Source organism: Panthera pardus, unplaced genomic scaffold (assembly GCF_024362965.1).
Source record: "Panthera pardus isolate Hobbes unplaced genomic scaffold, ASM2436296v1 HiC_scaffold_17, whole genome shotgun sequence".
Taxonomy (NCBI): domain Eukaryota; kingdom Metazoa; phylum Chordata; class Mammalia; order Carnivora; family Felidae; genus Panthera; species Panthera pardus.
This window is the reverse complement of record NW_026526732.1, coordinates 22,689,249-22,711,368: the sequence shown is the minus strand read 5'-3', so window position 1 is coordinate 22,711,368 and position 22,120 is coordinate 22,689,249. Positions and strand designations below refer to the sequence as shown.

The 22,120-nt window shown below is 36.0% G+C and overlaps 1 protein-coding gene across 4 annotated transcripts in view; it reads left to right on the top strand.

The window, feature by feature from the left end:
• The window catches only part of PEX3 (peroxisomal biogenesis factor 3), a 34,972-nt gene extending 12,852 nt beyond the window's left edge, over positions 1-22,120 (top strand). Inside the window, exons 4-13 of one of the 4 annotated variants that reach the window (XR_002074064.2) lie at positions 3,934-3,977; positions 5,500-5,624; positions 6,019-6,085; positions 6,187-6,241; positions 6,824-6,992; positions 9,656-9,726; positions 11,726-11,848; positions 16,786-16,882; positions 19,226-19,387; positions 20,588-22,120. Coding sequence is in view for 2 of the 4 variants with exons in the window: in XM_019425087.2 (XP_019280632.1) it covers positions 3,934-3,977; positions 5,500-5,624; positions 6,019-6,085; positions 6,187-6,241; positions 6,824-6,992; positions 9,656-9,726; positions 11,726-11,848; positions 16,786-16,882; positions 19,226-19,309 (835 nt within the window). In the remaining 2 variants the exon portion in view is untranslated. Of the gene's footprint in view, positions 1-3,933; positions 3,978-5,499; positions 5,625-6,018; positions 6,086-6,186; positions 6,242-6,823; positions 6,993-9,655; positions 9,727-11,725; positions 11,849-16,785; positions 16,883-19,225; positions 20,060-20,584 lie in introns of those variants that run through there. The other 3 variants (XR_002074063.2, XM_019425087.2, XM_019425088.2) reach the window with 3 other exon arrangements.

The window sequence follows — 22,120 nt, the reverse complement described above, 5'->3', positions numbered from 1 at the left end:
GGGTAGCCAACAAGGGTAATGCTTTATACATGATCAAAAGAGAGCAAGAAAAGATAAGCAGGGGGCTGAGATCTCCCCTTCCCCACAACTGTAATCCCATGCCCAGTTTCCAGAGTTGAGCCTCTTTTCAGACCCAAGACTCACTGACTGAAAAGATGGTTGGGTTCCCAGGGAAAAGATCCCTGCAATATTTCAGCAAGTGTGCGAAGTAATGAGTCCCCCGATATTTTTCTAAAGGGACCTGTGTGCATTTACTCAGAGGGATGTACATTGGAGAAAGAGAAATACCCAGATATGTCTCCCACTTGTGCATGCGCACTCTCTCTCTCTCAAAAGTAAATAAGTAAACATTAAAAAAAAAAAATGGTTACCACAGTCAAGCTAATTAACATATCCATCACCTCACCTAGTTACCATTTTCTTTTTTGTAGTGAGAACTCTAAAGATACACTCTTAGCAATTTCAAGCATACAATGAAATATTATTAACTGTACTCCCCATGCTCTCCAGTAGCTCTCCAGAACTTACTCATCTTATAACTCTAAGTTTAAATCTACTTTTGACATCTAATGATGGTGATGTCAACATGAAGAAATGTTCTGGGTGACTATAACTCTTCCCCATCTCACCTCAGTCCCCCCAGATAAATATAGTTTGAAGACACATACCTAATTTGCCCCACCACTAAGTACTTCCTATGTTGAAACTTTTGGAACTGCCGTTTTCTTATGTTGTTTTATTTAGATTTCTTTTTTTTTTTTTTAATTTTTTTTTTTTAAACGTTTATTTATTTTTGAGACAGAGAGAGACAGAGCATGAACGGGGAAGGGGCAGAGAGAGGGGGAGACACAGAACCGGAAGCAGGCTCCAGGCTCCGAGCCATCAGCCCAGAGCCCGACTGGGGCTCGAACTCACGGACGGTGAGATCGTGACCGAGCTGAAGTCGGAGGCTTAACCGACTGAGCCACCCAGGCGCCCCTATTTAGATTTCTATAAAAAGCACTTTGAAATTTTTTTGAAGTGACATTCAAAAGAAAAAGTGGTTTATTTGCATTAAAATACCTGACCTTTGAATTTTGTTTAATTTCCAATTTATTCAGAATATATTCCACCACAAGGCTTGAACATTAGTTTAAGGTTGCAGCGGTACCTTGTAGGATTTACACCATATGTCTTTTCTCTCTTTTTTTTTTTTTTTTTAAACTCATTTATCTTTGCTGTTCTTTCTTTAAATTTTTTTTTTAACGTTTATTTATTTTTGAGACAGAGAGAGACAGAGCATGAATGGGGGAGGGTCAGAGAGAGGGAGACACAGAATCTGAAACTGGCTCCAGGCTCTGAGCTGTCAGCACAGAGCCCGACGCGGGGCTTGAACTGACGGACCACGAGATCATGACCTGAGCCAAAGTCGGCTGCTTAACCGACTGAGCCACCCAGGCGCCCCTACACCATCTGTCTTGAACCTGTGTCGTCTAGGGAGGAGATAACTAAAGCTCTAAGGTCAGTTCAGTGGCAAAGAAAGATAAGAAGCTAGTAATATCCCACAATTGTATTGGTAGCTCAACTTATTGAAATGTAAATTTATGTCTGAAATAGTAATAAAGAATATGGGTTTGTAGTTTGTATGTCTTTGTGGGTTTTTTTTAAATTTTATTTTCCTCGGAATTTATTTTTATTGTATTTTACAAAAGTATCAGTCTGTGATAGATTGGAAACAGGAAAGAAAAATAAAACTGGTCCTTCCATATAGGTGGTTTGAGAAGCACTGAACTCCATCTACGTGATAGCTCCACACAGTGGAACACTATGCCAAGGTTAAAAACAGAGAAGAAGAAAATAAAAGAGAGATGGCTATTATTTGTGTACTTCAGTGGAATGATTTCCAGGATTTGATGGGATTTGATGGTATATAGATATATATTTTTTAACAGTGAAGACAAAGGTGTATACTATGTTATTTATCTAAGGGGGCAGATAGGAATCTTTATGCATATTTGCTTATATAAAGCAAAACAACGGTGGGGCACCTGGGTGGCTCAGTCAGTTAAGCATCTAGCTCATGGTTTCGGCTCAGGCCATGATCTCACGGTTCATGGGTTTGAGCCCCATGTTGGGCTCTCTGCTGACAGTATGGAGCCTGCTTGGGATTCTCTCTCTCTCCTTCTCTTTTCTTCCCCAGCCCCACTTGTGCACATGCTCACGTGCTCTCTCTCAAAATAAATAAACTTAAAGCAAAACAATGGTAAGTTAAATTTTTTTAACAGTTGCCTGTGAAGGGGGAGAATAAAGAGGAATAGGAACAGACTTCTTTGAAGGTACATTGCTGTGTGAATTTGACTTTGGAACCATGCAGATATTTTACATATTTATAAAACTGTATTTAGTGTTTGCAAAGCAATGTCAAAAAAGAGATCGTAAAATAAATCAAATTCACCTAAATATGTAGTTGGTGTTCTAACCGCAAAGGGAAATTATGCCAGGTGAACAAACCCTTAAAACTCTTCAATGTTGCTATTGGTATTCTGAGACTCTTGTGCATAGAGTGAGGGATGAAGCAAATTGGTAATTACATTGGTGTCACTGATTGCTAGTGTGGGGAAAAAAAATACAGATGTAAGATCAAGGAGATGAAGTTAAAAATCCTGTCATCCTAATTTTGAATTGGACGTATCATTATGGTGGCTCAGTCAGTTAAGCATCCAGCATCCACCTCTTGATTTCGGCTTAGGTCATGATCTTGCAGTTCGTGAGTTCAAGTCCCACGTCAGGCTCTGCATGAGTGCAGAGCCTGCTTGGATTCTTTGTCTCTCTCCTCCTTTCTCTGTTGCCCTACAGCACTTGCTCTCTCTCTCAAAATAAATAAATAAACATTTAAAAAAAAGTATCAGTACAAATTTATGACATTTTATCTCTTTGAATATATGTACATGCAAATAAATACATATTTACTAGCTTACTTTACCAGAAAGGCTTAGAAACAGTGATGTCTCCAGTAGCAATGAATATCCTTTTCTTTTTTTTTTTTAATTTTTTAAATTTATTTTTGAGAGAGAGGGGGCAGACAGAGAATCCCATGCAGGTTCTGCACTGTCAGCACGGAACCTGAAGCAGGGCTCGAGCTCACCCGAAGCGGGACTCAAGCTCATCTGAAGTGGGGCTCGAGCTCACCCGATGTCGGGCTTGAACTCATGAACCCTGAGATCATGACCTGAGCTGAAACTGGATGCTTAACCAACTGAGCCACCCAGGTGCCCCAGCAATGAATATCCTTAATCGAAGATTCCAGTCACAGACTACCATTCTCTGCTGTAAGGAACCAGGACTCTTGGAGAAATGGGTGATGTCAGGTCCATAGCAAGAATTGAACAAGATGAACCCAGAACAGCTTTTCTTGTCAGTAAGCAAGGAAGCTATCAAAGACTAATAGGGTGATGTTAGAAGGATTCAGGAACCAACTTGGATAGTATCCCCAATGGTCAAAGATGGGCAATTTGAACATTAATAAGAATAATAGCTACAGTGGGCTGAAACATCAAATATATATTTACTATATTTAAAGTAACGATACTTTAAAACAAAAAGTTCTTCATTATTTACCTTTGAAGAATTACTGATGTGCTTCATTATTTGTAAAATGGTAAATAAAGGAAAGAAATAAACGTTATTCTTGATTTTCCTGTATAACTTCACAATACATATATGCATATGCTCAGAAGGAAGATAAAGACTGAAAGGATATATACCAACATACTAGTGAAATGGTTGTTATCTTTGGTTACTGGAATTACAATTGTTCTTTTATTATATTTCATGGGGTTTGTTTCCTGTAGTTATCCTGTAATAAAATATAATTAAATATAAAGCTATGAAGTTTTAAGTTTTCCTTTAGATTACCTGATTACTGTTTTCATATTTTCTGATTTACTTCTTTAGGCCTTCAAACAAGTTAGAAATATGGGAGGATCTAAAGATAATAAGTAAGTCTACCTACTCTATGTGACAGCACATTATTAATATATTTACAAAGGAAATATTTATACTCTATTACATGGATGACTCTTGTTTACCCCACAGAGTTGTTGCCCATATTAAATAATTCTCCCAAAGCGAGTTGATCAATATTTGGTCATAGAAAGTATTCAGTAAATGTTAGTGGTGGTGGTAATATTACTGTTGATATTGTTATGGTACGTAAACCTGTCCTAAACTGCATATGCCTACATTAGGTACTGGTGGATACACTATTACGGTTTGTTTGATATGAAATTTATTGTCAGACTGGTTTCCATACAACACCCAGTGCTCATCCTAACAGATGCCCTCCTCAATGCCCACCACCCACTTTCCCCTCTCCCCCAGCCCCCACCAACCCTCAGTTCTCAGTTTTTAAGAGTCTCTTATGGTTTGGCTCCCTCCCTCTCTAACTTTTTTTCCCCCCTTCCCTTCCCCCCATGGTCTTCTGTTAAGTTTCTTAGGATCCATATAAGAGTGAAAACATATGTTTTAAGGGAAGTTTTTACTCTCATCCAGATAGTAACTTTACTTTGACATTGTATGCAAAATTTCATTAGTGATGAAACTTTGAAACAAAGAGCTGCCCTGGGGCCTCTACTTACATATGTGTATATATATATGTACATATACATATATATATATACACACACACACACATCTCAGAACTTTATGCCACCAGTTATTCTTACATTTTCCCATCTATTCATCTAATCCTTCTCGACTGAATCATGCTTAAGCTTTACCTATTTAAAAATAAATTAGACCTTTATTCAGCCACCCCTTATATACTACCAAAGACTTCTACATTCCCTTTTCTTCACTCCCACTCATTTTTCCTCCACTCATTGTTTGACACACTACAGCCCGGCGCCCACTTCTGTGTCTCCACCCAAACAGATCTCACAAGCATCAGCGGTAACTTCTGTGTTACTAAATCCACTGGACACTTTCCTCCTTCTAGACCTCTTGGCAACAGCCAATAAACTTATTCTTTCCTCTGTTTCCAACACTCTGTCCTAGGCTGCTGTGAAGCCTAGTCTCTGGGTATCCCCCATCTATACCTTTTTCCAGCCCTTAAATGGGCTCATCCTCCTTTACCTGCATTGCAGTCTGGAGTTCTTCCATACACAGCCCTCTTCTCTTACTCTCAGCTAGCTCCCGGGACCACTCAGAGCTTTGAGGCTGCAACTCTTAGTGTTTCCCAGTCCTTCCTTGTTCTCCTTTCTAAGCTAACAATATATATATAACCTTTCACTTAATATATTGGTTATTGTTTCAATTAAGGGATCATATCTAATTTACATTAAGCAACCAAGTTGTAAGGAAATTATGAATATTTTGAATTGATATATTTTTGTCCTTAAAACATTTACAAATCTATTTTTAAAGTCATGTTGTGAGAAAATAACCATAGAGTTAGTTTGTCATTTTACACATTTGTTTGTTTTCATAATAGTACCAAATGGTTTTCTTTTCTCTGTGAAGGTTTCACAAGAAGTATCGTAGCAGTATACAGTACTTGTATGCTGGTTGTTCTTTTGCGAGTCCAGTTAAACATAATTGGTGGATATATTTACCTGGATAATGCAGCAGTTGGCAAAAATGGCACTGTAAGTTTAATCGACCTTCATAGATACTGCCCTTTTTCCCAAGAGGTTCAAAATTTAGCTGAATATTACTTATCTTGATAATTTGTATAAAATATATTTTTTTCTTTTTTAAACAGTTTATTTATTTATTTTGGAGGGAGAGGGGCAGAGAGAGAGGGAAAGATGGAATCCCAAGCAGGCCCCACACTCAGCCCAGTGGACCCTAAAGCAGGGCTGTATCTCACGACAGCGAGAGTATGACCTGAGCCAACATCAAGAGTCAGACACTTGACTGACTGAACCACCCAGGCTCCCCTCTAAAATACATATCTTATATTTCATGTGATCGTAAACTTTTATATTATTTATTTACTAGTAATATTGGGTGATTTAACCTTATTTCTGTTTTGTACAGACAGTTCTTGCTCCCCCAGATGTCCAACAGCAGTATTTATCAAGTATTCAACACCTCCTTGGAGATGGTAAGATTCTTATTTGTGACCTGGAAACTAATTTTAATTTGTTCATTTGTGTTTTTGAGGAATTCAAAAAGTGAACAAGCCTTTTGTTTTTCTTTTAATAGGCCTGACAGAATTGATCACTGTCATTAAACAAGCTGTGCAGAAGATTTTAGGAAGGTAAGGCATTTTGCTGTGGCTTCTCTAACTTCCTGATTCTGGTGAATAAAAGACAAATTAGAATTGTTCTAGTGAAGCTGGTGATTTGACAAATGGTGGTTTGTGAAATTCTTTGTAACCTAATACAGACACAGCCCTGGGATACTGCGTTGTGAATCCATTTTCTTTGTTAGTGTCAATCTTTTGATACTAAGGGGAAAGTTTTAATGTTTCATTGTTTATTGATTGACTTCCAAACAAACCAGAAACATTTGGGTCAGAGATAAAAGACCTACTTTCAAATCTGCCTCTGAGCCTGTTGTCTTCCATTTATATCAGCAGTATCTATAATTACAGTGGGCTGAAACATCAAATACATATTAAAATATATTCAAAGTGATGATACTTTAAAGATTCTTATGAAATCTGCCACAAGATTTGATGTGGCTCTGAGATAATGACACTGAACTGATGGCTGATTTTGTAATATACGGTAGTGATTTCAGTCAGCGCTTTCAGGTTTGACTAGATCTCAGAGAGCAACCTGTTAAGAAAAGAGTGTATAGCTTCAGTTTATCCTATTTCCCTTTTCTCTGTTTCTAGTGTTTCTCTTAAACATTCTTTGTCCCTCTTGGACTTGGAGCAAAAACTAAAAGAAATCCGAGATCTCGTGGAGCAGCATAAATCTTCTTCTTGGGTTAATAAAGACGGATCCAAATCTTTGTTATGCCATTATATGATGCCAGATGAAGAAACTCCATTAGCAGTTCAGGTGATTAATTCATAACCATGTAACTAAACCAGTTACTCTGAATTTTTAAAAATTTTGTACTATCCCTTGAAATTTAGAATTCTGAGGCTCTTGAAATGTAATTGATTTAAAACCATGTATTTCAGGGGCACCTGGGTGGCTCAGTCAGTTAAGTGTTTACCTCTTAGTTTAGGCTCCGGTCATGATCTCACAGTTGTGTGGGTTTGAGCCCCGCATGGGGCTCTGTGCTGACAGCACAGAGCCTAGTTGGGATTCTCTCTCCTCTCTCTGCCCTTCCCCTACTAGCGCTATCTGTCTCTCTCAAAATAAACAAATAAACTTTAAAAGATAAATAAGTAAAGCCCTGTATCTCATTTACTTCAAACTTCATTAATTTAGAAAACAAACAGCAATTATGACTAATTTCTACTTAGAAACATAATTTTAGATTAGATATTCAGCAGATTTTTATTGAGTATTAGTTATGTGATAGACACCATGATGGATGATTCATATATAAAATGAACAAGACACATATGTTCATTATATTTGGGGAATACAGGAGACAAATTCAGTTCATGTGGCTAAACCGTATTTATAAGAGATGCAGTAACGGAGGATATAGCTGATAGCTGGGGCAAGATCATGAAGAGCTTTGTATGCCAAGATGAAGAGTCCAAACTTCAGTTTATAGACAAAGATCCATTTTAATCAGGCCACTACCACAATTACACAATCTGCTTTTTAAAATGAAGCAGTGATGGCAGTATCAAAATAGACGGAAGGGAGTTCTCGTCATCCAACTGAGAAACAAAGAAGACCTACTCTGACAGTTACCATTTATGGTGTTGCTGCACACTGGTGTGTCCTGGGAAGTTGTGATTTAAATTACTTATAGACGAAGAGGAAGAAAGAGGTGCCTGGGTGGCTCAGTCGCTTGAGCATCTGACTCTTGATTTTCCTCCCAGGTCATGATATGCGCTGGGCATGCAGCTTGCTTGGGCTTCTCTCTCTGCTTCTCCCTCTGCCCCTCCCCAGCTTGTGTGCAAAATAAACAAACAAGAAAAATGTCAAAGATTGCAGGTTATAATATCTCGTTTTTTAATAATTATTGGGTTTTTTTTCATATGTAATTGGGTTATACCCATTCTTTACAGTTAAGAGAAGGATATCTTATTTGACAAACCAGAGAGGCTCCTAAGCCATGCCTTAACCTAGAGACTCCATTAGAACAAATATTGCCATGGTTTTCCTTGCCTGCTGTTTTTCCCTCCCCTAGATACCCCAAAGGTAGAACTGTTCGGGTGCTCAGAGACCCTACCTTCATGAGTAGGCCAAATAAAGGTTGCTGCCATTTGAGGGAACCCTGTGACCTACAGGATAGAGGCTAAACTGAACAAACAGAATGGATAGAACAGAATTAATGAAAGAAATAGGAGAAAACTTACTTACAAATTAGAATCTCAAGGACATGCAATGAGAGTATTAAAAAAACTTTCTGGAATGATAAAACAGTTTCCAAATTTTAAAATTCAACAGTGGAGCTAAAAAAAAAAAAAAAAAAAAAAAGATTCAAAAGAATAGTTGAAGAAAGGAATGACAGACCAGATCTTACCTGCACTGAATTAAACCCTGAAACTTTAGATCAAAAGGGCACACAGAGCTCCAGACTAGACTAGACTTGATGAAAAAAGACACACATTTTAATAAAATGTTTTACCAATAAAAGAAAAAAAAATGCCAGGCCTCTGCAACCTGAAAAGACAATCGTTTTCATTGTAAATATATTCTAGAAATGTGTTCAAGAGGGGCCAGATAAACAAGGATCTTATAAAGTATAATTTTACTTTGACTCATTTTTTTAGTACAGTTGACACACAATGTTACATTAGTTTCACATGTACAGCATAGAGATTCCACAAATTTATACGTTATGCTGTGTTCACCAGAAGGGTAACTACCTTCTGTCCCCATATATCCCTATGGGAGCATCATTGACTATATTCTTTATGCTGTGCTTTTTATTCCCGTGACCTACTTATTCCGTAACTGGAAGCCTATATCTCACACTGACCTTCACCCATCTTGCCCAACCCCTCACCACCCTCCCCTCTGGCAACCATCAGTTTGTTCCCTATATGGTCTCAGTTTATGTCAGTTTTTTCTCTATAAAGGTCTGATTGTGCTTTTTATTTATTCATTTTTTTATATTCCACATGTGAGGGAAATTATATGGTATTTGTCTTTCTTAGTCTGACTTATTTGACCTAACATAATACCCTCTAGATCCATCTGTGTTGTCTCAGGTGTCACAGTCTCATCCTTTTATGGCTGTGTAATATTCCATTGTGTGTATGTATAGAAATATTGTATGAGCAAATAATTCTATTGGGTATTTACCCAAAGAAAATAAAAACACTAATTTGAAAAGATAATATGCACCCCTATGTTCATTGCAACATTATTTACGAAAACTAAGATACTAACTCATGTTTTAAATAGTACTTACCTGTACACATGAACTTTTACAGTTGTTTTTTTTTTTCTTAGTTTAACATTTCTTCATTGTTGATAGAACATAGACTTGTAGATTTTCTGAACTCTTGAGGTTTATTAATATGATTACTGTCATCATACCTGTATTAATATTTGAAACCCTAAAGTATGGCATTTTAATTTCACAGGCCTGTGGGCTTTCTCCTAGAGACGTCACCACTATTAAACTACTCAATGAAACCAGAGACATGTTGGAAAGGTATGTATACTACTTGTAACAGAAAACATGTGTTTCTATTTGAATGTACTTACGACCGTTTTTTTAGTTTTTCCTGAACAACATATGCAACATGGTATCTTGTGAAAATTACATTTTGAATCTATTCTCCTGCATTTAGGTAGGATTTCCTAATTCTTTTATTAAGGTAATGAGAAAAATGGATTTGTTTCAAGATGCCCATGCCTTCCTCACCCACTTCCTTAGGCTAGAGAATCTGAAATACTAGTTGAGGGACTGGAAGATAGTTAGCATTTATATTTTGAAAAAAAGCTTTCAGAGGTGATTCTGGTAGACCCAGTATGTAAGGAAATGTTTAACAACTAGCATTTAAAAACAAAACAGAACAGAAACTGAAATTGTAGCTGCAGCCGTTCTGACTACCAACTTGAAATCACTTGATACTGACTTGAGGAGTTGGGGAGTTGGGGAGAAATGCACTTGTGAGCTGGAGGTAGCCAGCTCCAGCTAATCCTCATGGTACCACATGTGTACATGTGCTGATCTATGTACACCTCCCCCCCACCCCCCGCCACACACGCACACTTTGAGTGATAAAAATCTCACATCTTCCCTAAATTGAGTATTACTATTTTAAGTCACCCAGAACACAGCTAGGGTGTTAACAATGGAGAAAGCACCAGACTATGCATTAGGAGACTGGAAGACCTAGATTGAAGATGGACTTTCCTGTTTGTTAGCTATTCAGCCTCGGTGGAGCCACTTAACTCTTCGAGGTGGTTTTATCACTGGAGAATCTGGAAATTTCTTTTATCCTAAGGATAATTTAAGACCACTTTCTCCAGTTCTGTTTCCTGAGGAAATTATATCCTCTGCCTCTAAGATATTTTCATAATGTGATGAAAATCAACAAATTTAAAGGTTAACTCAGACTTTCTACGATCGCCTTCTCCACATTTTTTCTTTTTTCTTTCTTCTTTTTTTCACATTTTTTCTTACTCAGGTTTTCACCACCTCACTCCACGAAGTTTTAGAAAAGGTCATCAGTGATCTTTTGCCAAAACTGATCAACCTGTGATGTTCACCTTTTTTAACTTTTCTCTGATGATTAACACTGTTGATTAAGCCTTTCTTGAAATTCTTTTCTCGTGTGGCTTCCATAAGTGTCATTTCCTGATTTCTCTCCCTGTATTCAGATTATTTCTTCTAGTTTCCTCTATGTCCGTCTTTCTTGTAAACATTCGTTTTCCAAGGTATTTGTTCTTATTTCATCCTCAGCTGCCCTAAGCAATTTCATACACGGCTTTAACTACTGTCTGTATGCTGATAATTCCCAGATGGATAGCCCCTAGCCCACCACTCCCATGAGCTGGTCTGGTTTAAGATTTCTGCATTTCAAAGATCAAACTAATCTGTTGAAGTAGGCATTTTCTAACTTTAATAGCATATGTATATTATTCTTTATATCAAAGAGGTTTTGTGAGATACTAACGTAGCATAACAAAAAGAGCTTGAACTTTAAAAACAGAAAGGCCTGGGTTCAAATTCTAGCTCCCCACTTACTAATTATATATACCTTTGGACAAATTTCTTCATCCCTAAGTATCCAGTTTCTCACCTGTACATGATGCCAAAATTTTCTGAGTTGTCATGATAGAATATGTGAAGCAAACCAGTATCTGTGACTATAAGATGATTCTTCTTCAGGAGTTCCTTGAAGAGAAGTAATACTGTTACTGAAATTCTTGAAAACACATTGTACAAAGTGCTGAATAATAAAAGAAAATCTGGCAAAATGGATGCAAATTCTCGTTTTGTTGTGCTAAATAATAAACTTCCTTTTTATGCTTAATTTTTAAAGATTAACCCCTTGATATATTCTTAACAGCATTTTAGGCTATAAAAAGTAGGTTGTGACTAGAAATGTTGGTGGCTGTCAAAGATAACAACATACTTATTGAATTTATTTCCTTTTCCACTGAGAATCTAAAACGCAATCTATCCTTCTTTTTTTGTGTAGTCCAGATTTTAGTACAGTTTTGAATACATGTTTAAACCGAGGTTTTAGCAGACTGCTAGACAACATGGCTGAGTTCTTTCGACCTACTGAACAGGAACTGCAACGTAGCAACTCCATGAGTAGGTAAGATGACATAAAATGTTGTGAGTAATGAAGGCTCTAACAAAGGAGTGCTTTGGATGTGTTTTTGTTCCAGGTAATAAAAAAATCATAGAGGATAAATTTGATTGATCACTTTCAACAAATTAAACTCCCTTAAACTAATGACTCCTTCATTAGTAGAAACTCCTTCTGAATTCAGTATTAAAAACCTCATTTCTTCCCAAAATTTTGCCACCATATAGAAATACTTAGGTTGTCAAGCTGTCTTTCTGCAGGCCAAATCCCAATTCTTAAGATTGTTGGGTTTGTTTTTTTTTTTTAGCTCTTTAGAATATAAAACTGAAAACATATTTAAGTACTGCAAGCCATAATTGGCCTACGTAATTCAGTAGTTTGGCCATTATGATAAGCAGGCATTCTTGTTATAGATTCCTATTTCATGAATTATCTCCTACTTTTACAACAACATAATGTATTCATTTTTAGCTCTTCTTGTAAGATTGGGAGTATTTAGTGTAATTGTTAGTAATTTTAATCATAATTATTTCTAAGTCATGCATTCATTCTGCTAAAATGTATCATATGGTTTTATTATATCCTTATCTCAGCATGAGTACCTTGGCTCTCCTATTAGAATTTATACTCTTTAATAACCTGCTTTGAAGTTTTTTATATTAAACTCAGAAAATAATAGCTACTAAATCAATGTTAACTGACTATAAATTGGTCCATTAAAATTAAGATAAACAGTAAGTGATATGAAGTATGTATGTGCAATATCCAATTCAATTCTTAAATACATAGGGCAAGAAATTATTCATTTCTTTGGAACTCTTCTTTATTGTATAAAAAGAATAATTTCCAATTAGCATTGAGGATTTGGAATGCTTACAGCCATAAAATGTATTTTCTGAGACAAATATCACCCTAAAATCTTTTTTAGGAACTCTTTTAAGTGATACAAAAATAAATTTCAGCCCCTATATACTTCCCTAAATCAAGGTGCTCTGATTAATAAAACTTCACTATAATCTCTACCTAGCAAGGTATTAGTTATTTCCTGAGTAGTGATAAAGAATTATAACAGTTGTTTTACACAAGTACTTGATTTTATACACTGAAGAGTTATAAAAAATGTGTTATAACCACATAGCCATTGTAGTCTTCTTGTTTGAACTCCCTATAGTACTCACTACTGTACTTTCCTGTACAACCTACATTTTTCACCTAGAACGGGAATCGTATTCCTCAGTTATATTTTAAGCCTCCTCACAAAGTCAGAAACTATTTTATGCCCTTTCATATTTTGTTACATACTCTAAGTATTCAGTAGATATTTCCTAGCTTAAGTTTTTTTTCTTTTCTATATCGATAACCTACTTTATACTCCATGACTTAATACTAGAAATATTTTCATTATGCCTACCGTTATTCCTATTGTTTAACATGTTGTGAAAGTTCTAGCCATTACAATAAGCCAAGAAAAAATATTTCCAATTATCAGTAAAGAGACAAAATATCATTAATTATGTGTACTCCAATTAATGATGCAGAACCCTCAGTTGATTCAAGAGAATCAACTGAAAAGTGATGCTAACTAACAAAAACAAATTATATATGGGTGTATGTATTATATATGTGTATACAGTAAAACCCTGGATTGCAAGTAACTTGTTCTGAGAATGTTCCACAAGATGAGCAAACATTTCTAATAAATTTTAACTTGATAAACGAGAGATGGTACGTGACACTGAATGTCACATGATCACAGCTGAGCCAATGGTTCTTGAAATTCATTTTGATATATGAGTGCTTTGGATTACAAGCATGTTTCCGGAACAAATTATGCTTGCAAACTAAGGTTTTACTGTATTCTTGTATATACTACATATACTATATGCACATAATATATTCAAGAAATGATTAGAAAAGTAAGCGATAAGTATACTTTCCCTATAAAATATATAAGGTGCAATTATTAGAATAATCTGTTATTCATAATAGATAAACCATTGAGACAGGATGTAAAATCCAGAAACAGTCTCAAAAATATACAGGAGGATATTAGTACATGATGAAAGTGAGGAAGACGTGTTATTTAGCAAATGATAGTAAGACAGATTAGTCATTTTACAACGACTGATGTAAATTAATAATAATAATAATAAAGTTAGACTCTTTGGTACCACACAGATAGCCAAAAAAAATTCAAGAGGTTTAAACAATAAAAACATAAATGAATATGGAGCACCTGGGTGGTTCAGTTGGTTAAGTGTCTTACTTCAGCTCAGATCATGATCTCACGGTTCATGAATTCGAGCCCCACCTTGGGCTCTGTGCTGACAGCTGGGGCCTGGAGTCTGCTTCAGATTCTTTGTCTCCCTCTCTATCTGTCCCTCCCCTGGTTTCTCTCTCTCAAAAATAAATAAACATAAAAAACATAAATGAACAGATGAATATTTGTCAGAGCTCAAGATGGAGAAAGCTCTTCTAAGAATGAAAGTAAAGAACTTTACAAAAGAAAATGATAGGTGTGGCTGTAAAACTTTAAACTTACAGATCAAACAGGTTTTATTAGTTTTATACTGCTATTGAATGCAAATGATATGTTGGTGGAAATGTTTGCAAACTGTGTGTATTATACAAAGAGGTTAATAGCATTGTGGACATATCAGTTAAGGAAAGAAACACACAAAGAAGAAATGGCCATAGACATGAACTCAGAAGAGAGGAGACAGAGATGCCAGTTTGTCCATTCATCTGGCATCTATTTGTTAAACAACTACTATGTATCAAGCACTGAACTAGGTCTCTGTCCTCATGGATCTTACAGTCTAGTAGGAGAAATAGACAAACAGGTGTACAAACTATGATAAGTATTAGAAGGAAAAGAACATTGAACATGTAATAAAAGTATTTGAACAAACATGGAATGTCATGCAGTTCCCCTGAGGAAATAATTTGAACTGAGAATTAAAAGATGAGCATTAAATATGGCCTTGGACTAGAGCGAGGCAGTTGACATTTAGGGCAGAAGCCACAGGGCAAAGACTTTGAAAAGTGGAGGACCAAGGTTCACTTGAGGACCTGGAAGAAGCTGGTGTGGTAGCTGAACAGATGGAACTAGGAGAAGGGTGATGTGAGACCAAGTTGGAGAATTCAGCACATACAGATTATGGTTGTCAGCTTGAGAATGCTGGGAAGCCACTAGAGAAGTGGCAGGAGAGTGATATGATGGGACTTACATTATAGAATCACTTAGATTGCTTTATGGAGAAGGAAACTTTACCAAGTGCTGGGATAAAATACAGTTAGTAAAATAGCCACTGTACCTAACCTCACAGACCTTGTACGGTAGTGGTGTCTTCAGTTTCTAATGAAGAAAAAGTAATATACAAAGAGAGACATCAAACATGTAAACAAAAACATGACATTCTGAAAAATGCTACCAAGAAGGAGAATAATGCCTAATTTTCTCAGGAATACATAAATCTCTGCACTCCTGTTTTCTTTTTATCCATTGCCTCAAATCTCAGCATAGAACACTGGTTAGATTAGCATATGGTTACACAGCATAGCTTCAGCATTTTCATGATGTTTGAAAGGAAATTTCTGGGGTAGCCTGAGGTGTGAAGTATTATGTTTAACATAATAAACCTGAGTATAACTCACATAAAAATTATTTCATATTTGTTTCCAAAGTGTTTCATCATTTAACAGTCATTGTATCACACATAATCACACCAACATTTATTCATTTATTCACCCAACTTATTGTAAGTGATTGTTGAGCACTTACAAGTTAGGTCACTGCTATAGTCCATACCAAAGAAACTGCTTAGCCTTGACTAGGTTTGACAATGGGGAGAAGTAGACACACTTAAGAAATTTTAGGATGGGGTGCCTGAGTGGCTCAGTCGGCTAAGCATCCGACTTCAGCTCAGGTCATGATCTCACGGCTCGTGAATTTGAGCCCTGCGTCGGGCTCTGTGCTGACAGCTCAGAGCCTGGAGGCTGCTTCAGATTCTGTGTCTCCCTCTCTCTCTGCCCCTTTCCCACTCACACTCTGTCTCTTTCTCTCAAAAATAAATAAACATTGAAAAAAAAATTTTTTTAAAGAAATTTTAGGATAGTCTGGGGTGCCTGGGTGGCTCAGTTGGTTAAGCATCTGACTTGGTTTTGGCTCAGGTCATGATCTCACAGTTGTGAGATTGAACCCCGTGTCAGGCTCTGCACTGACAGTGAGCAGCCTGCTTGGGATTCTCTGTATCCTTCTCTCTGCCCCTCCCCCACTTGTGTTTGTTTTCTCTCTCCCTCTCTCTCTCTCTTTCAAAAATAAACATTAAAAATTTTTTAATAAGTGAATAAATAAATTGTCACAGCTAGAGGATGAATTACTTTTTATAATCATTAAAAAGTAGATTAAAACTTTGGTGAAGAACTTTTAATAAGATGGAAAATGTTCATAACTTTAATAGAAATACAAAACAATATTGCTGGGAAGTTAGAGTCTTGTGTTTAAAAAAACAAACAAAAGGGGACCCCGTGTGGCTCAGTCAGTTGAGCGACTCTAGATTTCAGCTCAGGTCATGATCTCACAGTTCCCAGGATCGAGTCCCACGTCCGGGCTCTGCACTGACAGCACGGAGTCTGCTTGGGATTCTCTCTCTCCCTCTCTTTGTCCCTCCCATACTAAGGCACATGTTCAGTCTCGCTCTGTCTCAAAAATAAATAAGCTTTTTTTAAAAAGCACAGATATGTATAAAAATTACTGGAAGAAGTTAACCATGATGTCGGTTGCAGTTGTTATTTCTAAGGGGTAGAATTGTGCATGGTTTTTATTTTCTTCTTAATACATTTTGTGAATACTCTTCAGTTACTATATTGTGTTATAATTAAAATGTTAAGATCCTGTAAGATAATTTCAGAAAATAATTATTACTATGATGATTTTTCAGTCTTTCCAGTGTCAGCCTGCCATTAGCTAAGATAATTCCAATAGTAAATGGACAGATCCATTCAGTTTGCAGTGAAACACCTAGTCATTTTGTTCAGGTAAGAAGAAAGCTTGGAGGTATTATTTAAAAACATTGTATTTTTGGTTGTGGTTATATTGGTCTGACATAAAATTACATTTCTCTCCTGTGGTATTTGTTCAAAGAAACCAAAACTTAAATCACATGTAGAGTGTGGTAGAATGCCCCATGAGAACAAAAATATAGCAAATTTATGAGGTTGGGAATACCTTTCCCCATATTCTAGTCCAACACCAGTTGGACTACATTTTACATACATTCTGGTTGGCATGAAACTATGTTAGTAATAAGATTGAGTCATGAGACCGTGATCTAGTTCCTCAAATTTTGAGAAAAACTAAAAAATTGTCTTGGAGAAGTAAAGCATTTTAGTATTAATCAATATGACTATTAAGAATGCACCAATAATCTGCTCATGAAAAGTTCTGTAGACAGTACTACCTAAAACTCAATCCTTCCTTAGAAAACCATTTTGGAATGCATTAAGTAAGGCAAATATTATTGAAATAAGAACTCTGGACCCACACAGTTTTTCTGGGTCCCTGCAACCAAGTTGCAATACTTTTAGAAGACTAAAACTTGTATTAGAATTAGAAACTTGTTTGCAATACACCTCAATTCCAAACTACTGCAGAAATGTACAGGGAGGAGACTGCAGGCTAAGCGTAAAGCTGGCATCTTCTTGGTACCATGTGTCTCAGACAAGTTAGATTATCTTCTGTGGACTTTCTGCTTGGCAACATGAAAAGAACTAAGACTACAGATTGTTTCTTTCTCTATATGGTGTCGTTACTGTGTCCTTTACATGCTTATTTTGCCTCACTGTTCTCTTCAGTTGTCTTTGTCATCTCTGTCACCCATGACAGGCATTCATATTGCAGAAGGAAGAGGGAGTAAGGCTAATCTCATTTCGCTTAACTTAAGCTCAGATTTTATTAAAAACTTAGTTTAAAATTTTTAATTTCATATTAAATTAATTTTCACATGTATATCAGTGTGAGAAAAAAGTTTGTGACTTTTGGCACTTAAACCTTAACTTCACCTTTCTCCAGTTTCGCAAGAGTCTGGCTTCATCTGTAGGCTATTCATCTTGGCAGGCCAGTGGGAAATACAACCAGGCAAAATACACCACCTGCAGCTTGAAGGCTTAAGTAATTTATGTACCACAGTAATTAAAATCTGTGTAATTGATAATGAAAGCAAAAGAGTTCAATCTAATAAAAATACCATTGATATTAATGTTCAAAGATTTTTAGTGTGACTGAATGTAGGTTATATACTACATTATTGATTGACGAGTTCTTTTAAGCATAATCTCTATGTTAACTCATATTTAACTATAAAATGCCAAGTTGTCTTTAGAGACTTTAACCATGAATTTGTTGAGGTCAAGACTGGTCTAAAGTTCACTTGAGTTTTCTGATACTTAAGAAACAGAGAACACAAAGCATAGATTCATTTTTCATTTACTGTTTCTCTGATGCCCAGAGAGGCACTTAAATGTTTCTGTGTCATAGATCTTTTCACAATCTGGTGAAGCCTATGGACCCCTTCTCAGAATAATGTGTGTAAATGCATATCATAAAATACATAGGTTTTAAAGAAAACCAATTAATTACATACAGTTTTCAAAATACTTTTTAAAATCAACTTTATGAAGTAGCAGTATTGCCTCTTTGTTCATGCATTAAATAACAAGATGTAATGGCAGTTCGTGTATCTTCCACAATTATCATATGATGTGACAATGTCTTATTTCCACTGAAGACAAATGCATAGCATGTTCCTGCTGTCACAGTTGTCAATTTCATAATTGAAAGAAGTGCTAGATTTTAAAGGTTAATGAAAATAAAAATGTAATTCTTGTTTTTGCATTCACAAATCCGTTAAGAACCCTTGTTCTGAAGTATGTGTATGTAGTTTATGTTTGTGTACGCAGAACCCATGGCATGCTACATACATTCTAGGTTAGATCTTCTAAAAAGTAACATACCTTACAACCATGTTATGTCAGCTTCCAGCCAGGGTACCTTGACACTTGTATCGTTAGTACTGTAATCATTTATGGAACAAATACTTACCCAGCACATGGCATACACAAGTCCGTTTGAAGACTCTTCTGGGTCTTCTTCTCGGAGTCACACTGAATACTTACCACACCCACCATTCCTCATACAAGAACCTAAGCAAGAAGTATCTCCTAGAATTTCTTATGCGAAAAAATATTCCTTGCATTAAGTGATTTTCTTTTTGGCCTTACTGCCACAAAACTTAAAGCTAAATTTATTGCTTGATTGCAGAAATGGATTTAAATTATCCACACTTGTTACAAACTGTCATGTTTTATTGTCATCTTTGCTAGGATCTGTTGATGATGGAGCAAGTGAAAGACTTTGCTGCTAATGTGTATGAAGCTTTTAGCACTCCTCAACAACTGGAGAAATGATTTCTTTTCCTTCCAGAAAAACTGCAATGGAATTCATTTACTTTTAAAAATACACTGAATGAATCAACTATATATAGGGTAATGATTTGTTACCGAAATGCCTAATAAAAATATATTCTTAATCAAAGTCTTCATTTCGTAATAAAATAGATTTATTTGGCATCTTAATCTATTTTTTTAAAGTCATCAACAGACTAGTTTTTGTGAGCATATCTGAGTATACACAGTGTAGACATCAGAATTGTTAATACTTTGTTACACCATGGATATTAGTTCCAAACTGACAAAAAACTAATGTAGATACTTTTTTTATATATATATAATATGAAATGTAGTATACATTGACATTTATACAGAGGAAACATCTGTTTGAGAAATAGCTGTGAAGTTTAGAAAATGTACTATTTAATCATAAAGTTCACTGGACTATAATATACATGAATGAATCAGACTTTTCTGTTACTCTTCAAAGGAATAAGTTATTTACGTTAGATAAACCTGATGAAGGACATTTCTTTTTATGGAAACCAGTGAATTTAACAACCATGATCAGTAATTTTTCGTTACCATTGTTAACAATCCTTAGAAAATTACGTATTTGATTTAGAGGCTGAAATTGTGCTGTTGTTGTTACTCAGCGGCTATTTTTAGCTATAGTTTCAGCATTTGTATGTAAATAATTTTAACTTACTTTGTACTGATTTTGAGCACAGTAAATATCTTATTGCAATAAAATATTTTAGTAAAATATGGTTTTGTTGAGTTAATACTTTACAGCCATTAATTTATTTGTCCTATAGCATTTTTGCTGTTACTTTGGGAGAATATGCTAGTTTTCAAGTTTTATTTTAACTAGTAATATAATTGATGCTTTAGTTTTTCTGTTTAGAAAAAATGAATAGCATTCCCTTCTGAAGAGAAACAATTCATCGTCTCTAGTAAATCTATATTTGTATTTATAATTAAGGGTAATTAGGCAGAAATAAATGAATTGTTGCATATCATTAGTGTATTAGATATATTTTCGGTAACATAAGAATATTGTCAGTGACATCGCTTTATGTTCCTCCAACAGAGGAACAATGTTTAAAAAAATGTAATGTCTACGATGTTTAAAAAAAGAAAGAAACAGATGTAAAAGTGTTGCAGATAGCAAATATTTCTCTTCCAAATTTGACAGAAAATAGTGATGTTATTTTCTAATAGGGTGGAGGAAAAACTGCATTTTGGAAAATTAGTGAATGTGTATGTAATAGGGCCTGCATCTCTTGGCAGCAGTATTAACCCAGGATTTCATCCAAGGAATATCTGAGACTGAACAGGTGTGGCCTTGTAAAAAAAAAAAAAAAAAAAAAAAAAAAAAAAGGATCGTATTCTGATCAGCTGACAATTTTCACCTGGAGTCACCTGCGTCTGTGGCGCCGTGGCAGTTGAAGAGATGATCAGGTAAAACCCACATGCATTTGAAGCTAACTGGCCTTAGATATTACAAATGTGTCTTCACCTAGTACAATAGGACCCCCTCTTGTCTGGGACCAATAGTTTGGTTAATCCAAAGGTCACTTAAATAAAGCAGGGTATCTATCACACACAAAAAAACTTATTCTTAGATATTTTAACTTAAAATATAAATATTCTTTAGTTGCCACTTATTTAATCTAGGGACCAGGTCTTTTCTACCTTTTTCATACGGGTCTGCTTTGAGGCACCCTCTAACTCCTTCTTGTGCAGATCACATGCACTACATTCCATTATATAATTGTGAGCCACCGATACAGAATCCTTGTAGCTTTTTGCTAGATTTTCCTCCAATCTTTTAGAACTGTTTTGCCCACAATTAGCCAATATCTTTAAATTTTAAAACAGCAACACACTTTTTTTTTTTAAGATTTTATTTTTAAGTAGTCCCTACCCCCAACATGGGGCTCACGCTCACAACCCTGAGATCAGAAGTCTCATGCTCCACCAACTGAGCCAGCCAGGCGCCCCTAAAAAAACAACACTTTTATCGAGTCTTTTCAAAGTTCAGCTTAGTTTTCACAGAAACTACAGCTCTTCGCACTCACGTCATCAGTTTATATACTCATGATAACAAGTTCAACTGGCATAATCAGTTTGGTAACTATTAATTTCTTAGAGCCGATGTAACAAATTATTGCTAATTGGGTGACTTAACAGAAATTTCTCTTCTCACCATTCTTGATTTTGGACGTCCAAAATCAAGGTATCAGCAGGGCCATGCTCCCTCTGAAGGCTCTAGGGAAGACTGTTCAATCCTTTCTTGACTCTCCCAGCCTCTGGTGGCCCAGGTGTCCCTTAGCTTGTAGCAGCAAACTTAGTCTCTGCCTCTGTCTTCACATGGCCTTCTCTGTGTGTCTGTGCTCTTTCTCTCATAAGAATACTCTCACTCAGGACCCACCCACGTACAGTATGATCTTGTCTCAATACTTAACTTTTGTTACATCTGCAAAGACGCCATTTCCAAGTAAGATCACCTTCTGAGCTTCTAGGCAGGCGTGAGTTGTCGAAGAATACTCTTCAGCCCCTATAGTAACAAACTCTACGCAACTTGGTAAACGCAGATTGCGGCAAGTGGAAATCAAAGCGAAGGGTGCACCAGATAGACGCCTACTAACTGAAAGCCTGCAGCCTGCCCTAGGCACCTCCTTTTCTGAGGAGATGAAGACCATCAGTTTATCCCGTGAATTGGTTACATGGAGATTACTTAAAACTGCTTCTATTTTTTCTCCTTCAAACTTGTATAAATGTGTCTGTTACTGTGTATATATAAAAATTTTACATGAGCACTTA